The sequence below is a fragment of the Mustela nivalis genome (genome assembly GCF_964662115.1).
Source record: "Mustela nivalis genome assembly, chromosome: 5".
Taxonomy (NCBI): Eukaryota; Metazoa; Chordata; class Mammalia; order Carnivora; family Mustelidae; genus Mustela; species Mustela nivalis.
The window spans coordinates 18,740,153-18,749,403 of record NC_139024.1 but is presented as its reverse complement, the minus strand read 5'-3'; the positions used below and the strand labels follow the sequence as shown (position 1 = coordinate 18,749,403).

Here is a 9,251-nt window from a genome sequence, read left to right as displayed (position 1 = left end):
TAAGTGGTTTAAGATCTTTCTGTATTTAAAGATTTTATTTATTTGACAGACAGAGATCACAAGTAGGCAGAGAGGCAGGCAGAGAGGAGGAAGCAGGCTCCCTGCTGGGCAGAGAGCCAGACATGTGGCTCCATCCCAGGACCCTGGGATCATGACCGGAGCTGAAAGCAGAGGCTTAACGCACTGCGCCACCCAGGCGCCCCGATATCTTTCTGTATATAATAACTTTATATTTTTTCTTTCCCAGTATTCACATCCTTCATGCACTTTTTCCGTCTTTCTCTACTAGTTTCAGATATTAGCCTTTTCAACTGCGGCCAAGTTGTAATTCTGCACACTGCCACCTGCCATGTCATTTCGCTCAAGTTATTTTGTTAGCCTCAATTTTTTTTGTCAAATGTATCGCTTCTCCCGTAGTTTGGAGTCAGATTTTCTCTACTCCAATTCCTCTTTTAAGTCTCTTAAACAGTTTCTAGTACTTAGGGTCTCATTTTCTTTCCAATTTCTATTTTTCTAGTGGAAGGTAGGAAACTTTTCCCATTGGACTAACCACCATCCCAACACTCCTTTAGGAATAACCCCCTTTTCTTCTCTCCCCAATCTGAAGTATTTATCCATTAATTTCCAAATGTACAGATATTTACCTAGTTATTCTGATTTTTCTCATTAAACACCAGAACTTCTCCACACTTTCATTTCTAGAAATTGTTACTGCTATTGTAAACAGAGCGTTTGGTCTTTCCACAGTTGTTTGGAGGTTGTACCAAGTCACTTGGGCTGAATGTGCATGTTGCACAATTCTCTTAAAGCTTCAGTTATATATAATGCTATTTGTAAATAGGAAAACAAAAAGGTAAACATGCCCAAAGAGGTTCATTACAGTACTGAAACAGATGTTTGATGTGTCTTTACAATAGAACAGTAATACACAGCAGCTAAAATGAACTACCATTTGCACAATGGTGTAGATCACAATATAAGAACCAAGTTACAGAAGTGTATGTATGTGATACTTTGTGTTTCAGGAACACTAAACACATTACCTTAGTCCCTTAATAAAGGACTGAGTTAATACCTAATGTCATCAAGGCTCAGATGCTGGATTTGCAGCAAGAGTAAAAGCATGGATAAAATATCCACGAACTTCAGAGAAAGTTACTTCTGCAAATTGGGAAAGGGGAGTTAAATGGCAAAGTGTATCAAGATGTTTCATACTGGTATATATTTAAAGGAAAAAAAAAAACACTTGAAGGTAATATGGCAAAAGTGAAGAAAAGTGTTAAATCTGAATTGGTCCATGGCTGTCCATTACCTAAATCGGGTGCTTCTGTGAATGTCTAAAGTATTTCTCAACACAGGGGCTTACAGAGAAACATATTCCACATCATTTCTAGAATTTTATGATTTTTATTTCAAAACAATCACTTTAGGTCTGGCAAAAAGGTAATTTCACTCATTATGACAAGTTCCTAAAACGTTATTTTTTCTGTTGCATATCCTAGAGTAAGTATAAATCACCCACTTGTCTGCTCCCTACCCCAAGGATGCAGGCTGTGGCTGCAGGCGTTCTTCCATTACCTTCAGTTGGATATCCAAGGCATTAAAATGAACAAATACTCAATGAACAGAAAAATAAACTGCTTATTTCCTTGGTTTGGAAACTTGTGTGCAATAGTGGAACCTGAATGTTATGCAAAATGCAGTAAAAGGACCAGGTTTTGTCTAAATAGGTTTTATTTTAGACAGAGTTAATATGAATACAGGAAAATTCTGGTCAAACACAACCATACAATTCCTTTTCTACTTCGTACATAGTGAGGATGGCAACGAAGTCACATATGCTCAGTATGGAAGACAGTTTCCCTCTCCGATTAGGGTTTCTTCTTTCAATTCAGAATTTTCATTTCCAGTTTTTGGGAATCTTTGGTTCAGCTCAAATATAATTCCTGATTTCAATCGCATTGCTAATATTATTAATTTAGAGATAAATTACTATAAAGAGGTGCCAATCTTCACTGGTGACTGGCCAAACTATAAAAACCAAGACAGCAGAACTGCTATTGCATTAAGAAATAAGTACTGTAAAATACTCTTTCCTGAACAGTAAATGGATAACCTTGAAGTTTTAATCAGTTATCTTTCACTCCTAATGTATTCTAATTGTACAGAAAGTCATGGTATTAGCCCCCCAAAAAGGATTTCATGTTGTAATAAACAGACAAAAGACAATCCAAGTACAATTTTTTAATAAAGATAATTACAAAAGATGGAAAAAATCAGCTCAGAAAGGCCAATTACTTCTTTAATAGATCAGTTTTTGACATAATAACTCACATCAATTTTAAATACTATCACATAAAGCATGGTGGAGAAAAGAAATTTTGCTTCATAATTAGAAAACTCACAATAAAACTTGCCAAGAAAAACAAAAACAAAAAAAAAGCCATTTTGAAAATAAATACAGTCCATGCCAAAGTAGTATAAAATGAAGCCAGAAGTCTTCAAAAAGAAAAAATTTTTCTTCCCAATATTTTCTCTTTTATGGTTTCTGAAATTGGTGAGACACTCAAATTCAAGGGTTGCTGAGCTGTTCTGATTTGGCTCTGTTAAAAGAGGCAACATAGAATATTAGGGTTCTATAGGGTCATGCCCAGAAACACATGATAATGCCTTGTTTTGGGGGTACTGACTCCCTTAATCTTTCCAGTGATTTTTAGAATCGATTCCAAGCTATCCCATAAAGGCTGGCACAAAATTATACGTGGTCAAGTATTTCTTTGCTTTATGATTATAAAAAACTCAATTATGATTTTGCTAAACATAATTGCATTATGAATTGTGTTATGCTAGCCCCATGTTTAAATTTATCTACCTCCCAACATTAAAAAAATTCATATATGGAAATTAAAAGAACCATGAAAAGATCACATGAAGTTACTAGCAAAAGGTCTCAAATACATTACGTACAGAAGTACAAACGAATTTATTTTGAGTTATACAGTATTATTATAGTCTTTATCATTTTTTAAGGCAAACTACGTAAGTAACAGATGAACAAATAAACTGGATGGTTAAGATGGCATATATTACCTCACCCACAAATATGGACGAAAATTTAGAGCGCCACATACAACTTACTCATGCTCTCAAGCAAGTTCAGTCCAGCATTTCCCAAAATATACACCCAAAGTAAATGTATTATTTTTATAGTATATAAAAATCACTAGATAAGGAATATAATTTACCCTTTGGTATCTGTTTTTTCACCACTACTGTCCTTAGATTTATCTTCTTCCTTAACATCTAAAAACAAAAATTGGGAAAAGTTAAAAGCCTATTTTAAAATACAAAATATATACATTTTAAAAATATACTTTCCTTACAATATAAAAAGCTGTCATATATAAACAGTATTCAGGAATTCAGTTAACTACAGAAGCTTTGCTAGGTTCAAAGGTCAATGTAACAACCGAGGTCCTGCCCTTTTGAAGTTCTGTTTCACTCAGACTGCAGTATTACGGCTGGGCTTGTGTTGTGGGGAAGTTCAGCCTACAGACATAGGCACAGCACTGAGGGAGGCTGGGAAAGGCTATTACAGAGAGAGACATCTGAGAGGTGTTCTAAAAATGAATAGGTTTTGGGTGGGAAAAGGGATTAAGCATCCTGAACAGAAAAGGAAAACTTAAAAGGACTTTGAGGCAAGACTGAATTTTTTTTAAAGATTTTATTTACTTATTCATGAGAGAGAAAGAGAGAGGGAGAGAGGCAGGTGAGATCCTGGAATCATGACCTAAGCCAAAGGCAGACGCTCAACAGAGACCGGACCAGCCGGGCACCCCAAGACAGAACTAACAGATTAGGAGGAAGAACGGAAAGCCACTGGGAATGCCGTACCGTGAGGAGACAGGAGAAGTAGGGAAGATAAGCTCAGAGGCACAGTAGAGCCTAAATCCCACTGCTTCCACCATTCACCTCTAACCCTGAAGCTTTTAATTCTAATAAAAATCAATAAAATAGTAATATGAACACCACAAACTCAAGACTATTAAAACAAATTAGCCCACGTGTGCTGAATTTCTTCAAAGCAGCATATGAACCAAAGTTCTAAAGCAATGACCTGACAATAAAGATCCTTGATTGTAAAACACTGTTATTACACATGCTACACAGACATTTCAGGGGACTGCTCTGACAATACAAACGTGTGTGACAATAAGGATACTATGACTTTTTTTGGACTACTACCTTAACTTGGGATATGTAAACTTAGTAATTCAAAGTACCAAAATGGAACTGAGAAATGGAGGAAGAAAAAAGAAACAGCCCCAATAGGTTTTGATTTACAGATTTTAAAAGTTTTCTGTAGTAATATTTCTTCATGTAAGACAAGGCAATTTAAAACAAATGGAAGACCTTCTAAGAAGCACCCCATCATAAAACAAATTTTTAAAAATTATCATTATCAGCAGTAAAAGTTACTAAGAGATCAATCCACTACAAGGTCATTAAGCCAAATCAAAAGAAGCGCTAGAAGCGCAATGAAGACAAGAAGCACCCTAGTGAAGGTGCTTTCCCATTTGAGGGGAAAAAAGCACAAAAAAGCTAAAAAATTTTTAAAATGAGAAGAAACTTCACAAATGACAATAGTATGTACTGATGGTGAAAGATTGAAAAATACTAGAAAAGCAATAGAGCTAAAGCTAAGCCCTCCTTACCTCAAACGTAAGTGGAATTTCTGGATGTCAGTCGGTACGTTAAGAGCAGACTGGAGCCATCATTGTGATACATTCAAAGTTAGAGTTTTAAAAGTTAGAGAATGGTAGGTAGCCTACAGAGGAGTGAATCACGAGTAAAAGAACCGAACTGCAAGTGTCAGATGTGCTGGGGAATCTAACCTCTCTAGTAAAAAAAAAAAAAGAACATAACAGCCAGCTTACTCATGAAACTTCAGTGTTGACAGATATAAGGAAAAGGATGCTGGCCTATCAGTTTTCCACATGCAATAGGGTCAAAATTAACAGTCAACCAAAACTCAAGTTTATCACCATTACTTGTATACAGGTATCAGGTATCTGGTATCCCTTCCGTCAAGGAACGCACCAATATTAAGAACATACTTAAGTTACTGTGTTCCCTAACCACGAGCCGCTCAACCTAGCACGGAAGTACATAAAATCCTATTTTGAGGCATTTATAATATATGTTAAATAAAATGACCAAGGTATGTATAAGTACTCTGGGAACTGAGATAAGAGATTCTGGTAGTAAATTTACTGCCTAAGGCATCATTTCGTCAAAAAATAAGCTACCAACATTTTAAAGTTATGGCATCAAAGTATTATACCCCCCCAACCCAGCTTCCACCCTCCTGTCTTTCCTCAGAGTTTTTATGTTTTCATCAAAACTTCTGAGCAAAGCCTACTCTCTCTCAGCTTTTTCACCATGTTGAAACTGGTCTAAGGATAACTCTTTTCTTGTGTCTTATTCCTATCAAATAAACGTTAGGTAGTTACAAACTATCTTAGAATTTGAGCTCTGCTCAGAGACTACAAATGGATGTGTAACCACTGTGTCTTTACCCAGTCTGTACCACAGTGTGACATCTGCTGTTCTATGGCTGTGTCAGCAAGAGACAGTAAGGTTTTCTATACTGTAAGAGCAAATGTGACTAGTAACATTAACAGAGCAGGTAAGGTAAGCCCCTTTACCACATGGAAAAAAGTCATAATCTCCCTTTAATACTTGCACAATTGACTTCAGGATTTCATTAAAAAATTGCAGTGAAGCTCATTTTAAAAACTTTTACAGAAATTAAAATACTTTTACAGAAAAATAAATCTGACCTGCTTTTTTGTCCTCTGTTTCTTTCTTGTCTTCTTCAATTCTAGCTTTCTTTGCTCCTTTCTTATGATCAGCCACATTTCTACGTCCTCCTTCTCCTTCATCCTCAGAGTCTGAGAACTCTTCATCACAAGCTATTCGTTTGTCGGATGCTCTAACTGATTATATAAAAATGTTAATGAAAGTTGACAAGGCAGTCAGTCACAGGTTCTATAATTGCTGTAACACATTCATAAACAAATGTACCAACCAATTTCCACATCTAAAAGTACAGGGTAACAGATGCTTAATAATCCTAAGATTAGAACTGAATGCATGGTTTGTTCAATAAATGAAAATTTAGATTTGATCTAGGAAGAAGTAATTCTAAGAAACAGGAAAAGCACTTGGGGAGCTCACCAAAAAAAATCTGGAGGGAAAAACTATGTTTTACTAATAGGAGGGGGGGATACTATCTTTATATAAAGAGTGACCATTTATTTCAGAGCTAAAAGGAGATGTAGACAGTAACATTAAAAATATCATTAATACCAAGTATGTTAGAAGGTCTACACCACAACATATACCATATTATGCTACAACTCTAGCAACCAATATTAAGTGGAATGAGAGACAAGAGAATCAAACAGAAGGTGCTTAATGTTACTGAACTCATTCTCATTGGATAAATGGCATAATTTTCCAATTCATTCCCAAATACCAGTGCAGGGTCTAATGCGGGGCTCGATCTCATGACCCTCTAATCATGACCTGAGCCATTATCAAGAGTCAGACGCTTAACCAACTGAGGAACCTAGGTGCTCCTTGATTGTATATATAGAGTCACATGAACTAAAAACACTGACACTCAAATGAGGCTTTCAGATACAAGAGGGGTGCCTGGGTGGCTCAGTGGGTTAAGTGTCCGTCTCTGGATCAGGTCATGATACCAGGGTCCTGGGACTGAACCCTGCATTAGGCTCCCTGCTCTGTGAGGAGTCTGCTTCTCCCTCTCCCTCTGCCTACAGCTCCCCCTGCTTGTGCTCTCTCTCTTAACAAAAAGACAAAACAAAACAAAGTCAAATTATGTAAGATTAAAAATGGGGAAAAAGAACAACAATAATAGTGTCCTCATGGAATATGACCCATAGTGAAGTTCTTGGACCAACAAAACCTTAATTTGTAGTGCTATTTTTAACAAATCAGAAGAATGTAACAGTACACATCAAAGCATTATCTTACTAGAAATTCTCTTGTCTGGATCCTCTCCATCTTCATCTCCACTGTCTTCATGAACAGCATCTTCTGGAATAGCTTGCATCTGGACGCCAGGTGCATGAGGTAACATGCGTAAATTTTCAAATAAACGCTGTCTAAATTACATATGCAAATTTGTTAGACAAAATTCATTTTTCAAGTTTCTCTTAAACGTAAGAAAAAACATTAAGCAAAAATTTCATCGTTTATCTGACTTAACCGTTGAGTTAAAATAATAACATAAAAGCAAGATACTTCACAGACTATCATTAACTCACCTAATACTCAAAATTTTCAACATAGGTACTATTTCATCCCTCATTTCAATGATAAGAAAATATAAGCCTAAAGGCAAATTAACCTGCAAATATCACAGACCTAGCTGTGTCACAGAGAGAGGACACAAACTTGGTGTGTACAATAGCCCTCTAAACACTTTGCTCTTGGAGATAAAGTTTACCAAATGTTTTGAAAAGGAAAATTTCACTTTCAAGTAAGGCAAGAAAGTATACAATTTACAGTGCCCTTTGAAATTTAAAAATCCATTTTAAAAGAAAATGGAAGTATTTTTGAGCTATGAAGCACATACATTTTCATTATCTCAGAAAAAAATAACCAGTGATCTTACGGTTTCAAATGCTTTTGAAAAAGACAAAAGAAATATCTGATATGTAAAAATAAAAATAAAAAGTTTATCAAATCAATTCAATGATCTCTTACTTTATCTTTTCCATATATTCTGGAGTGTTCTGGTTTGTCATGTTTGAAGGACTAATATGCAGTTTGAAGTCCGGGCCAAAATACTCAAAGTAATCATTATATGGCAATTCTATTAAAAACAATGAAATAAAGCAACATATTAAAAGCTCAATTTCACACAAACCCATGCACAAAATCCAGATTCAAGCTGTGAAACAGTCCCTAAGAAAACTTTCAAGAGTGACCGCTCTCTTACTTACATAGTTTGGAATCTACTCTAATCATTCATCTGTCCATTTGTATACACTGACAGTTTCGTACCATACAGACAGCACAATATGACTACTTACCATTCGGAATCTCACAATCAAGGGCAACTGCAGTCTCGTAAGTCCAACACCGAGCAACATTACGAATTGTGTATCCACCTCCCCCAAGCATCAGTAATGGTAAATTAAAAGTTTTCACAACTTCTACACATTTAGCATGACCTGAGACAAAAAAAAAGGATTTGGGTAACAACAAATCTAAATATTCTGACAGTTTGACAAGTAAGTTTTAAAAAGATAATGGATGCAAACAACAAGTTTTACTCAACCAAAATGTCTTTTCTAAGTATTTAGAGTATGTAAAAATTTCAAGAAATTTCTAGTCTATTATTTTTATTTAAATATCTTTCACACAATGATATATAGAACACAGTAAGATATAAGTGGCTATTTTAACAAGTGTCCCTAACAGAAAAGGGAATTATACAACTAAATTAACATAAAAAATATGAACAGAACACCTAATTTTATTAACATAGGAAAACATTATGTGGTATGAAGATTCTATGTTGATGTGACATTACATGGGGGGAAAAAAGGTTACAATGAAACATGAACAATCATAGGGTGCCTGGGCGGCTGAATTGTCAAGTGTCTGCCTTCGGCTCACGTCATGATCCCAGGATCCTGGGATCGAGCTCAGCATCAGCTCCCTGTTCATCGGGAAGCCTGCTTCTCCCTCTCCCACTCCTCCTGCTTGTGTTCCCTCTCTCTCTGTCAAGTAAATAAATAAAATCTTTAAAGAACCATGAACAGGGTGCCTGGATGGCTCAGTGGGTTAAACCTCTGCCTTCGGCTCAGGTCATGGTCTCAGGATCCTGGGATCGAGTCCCGCATCATTGGGCTCTCTGCTCAGCAGGGAGCCTGCTTCCCTTCCTCTCTCTCTGCCTGCCTCTCTGCCTGCTTGTGACCTCTCTCTGTCAAATAAATAAAATCCTTACAAAAAAAACCCCATGAACAATCAAAATTTTACCACTTTTCCATATAAACATAATGCAGACAAATCATGAAAAGCTATACAACAAAGTTTAACTGTAAGTTATCTTCAGGTAGCAGTACTATGAATAATTTTCTTAACTTATTTAAGATTATAAAATTATTCTCTATTGCTATTAAAAAATACTTCAACAAATATCTATGTGTAGA

At 36.0% G+C, this 9,251-nt stretch overlaps 1 protein-coding gene across 1 annotated transcript in view; it reads right to left on the bottom strand.

Moving 5' to 3' along the window:
- Positions 1-2,229: 2,229 nt before the first annotated feature.
- HDAC2 (histone deacetylase 2) overlaps positions 2,230-9,251 on the bottom strand; it is a 29,962-nt gene continuing 22,940 nt past the window's right edge. Inside the window, exons 9-14 of the mRNA XM_082730765.1 lie at positions 8,127-8,267; positions 7,798-7,906; positions 7,063-7,193; positions 5,844-5,999; positions 3,246-3,303; positions 2,230-2,603 (exon numbers count right to left, since the gene is read on the bottom strand). Coding sequence (XP_082586891.1) covers positions 2,573-2,603; positions 3,246-3,303; positions 5,844-5,999; positions 7,063-7,193; positions 7,798-7,906; positions 8,127-8,267 — 626 coding nt within the window. The 3' untranslated portion in view covers positions 2,230-2,572. The remainder of the gene's footprint in view (positions 2,604-3,245; positions 3,304-5,843; positions 6,000-7,062; positions 7,194-7,797; positions 7,907-8,126; positions 8,268-9,251) is intronic.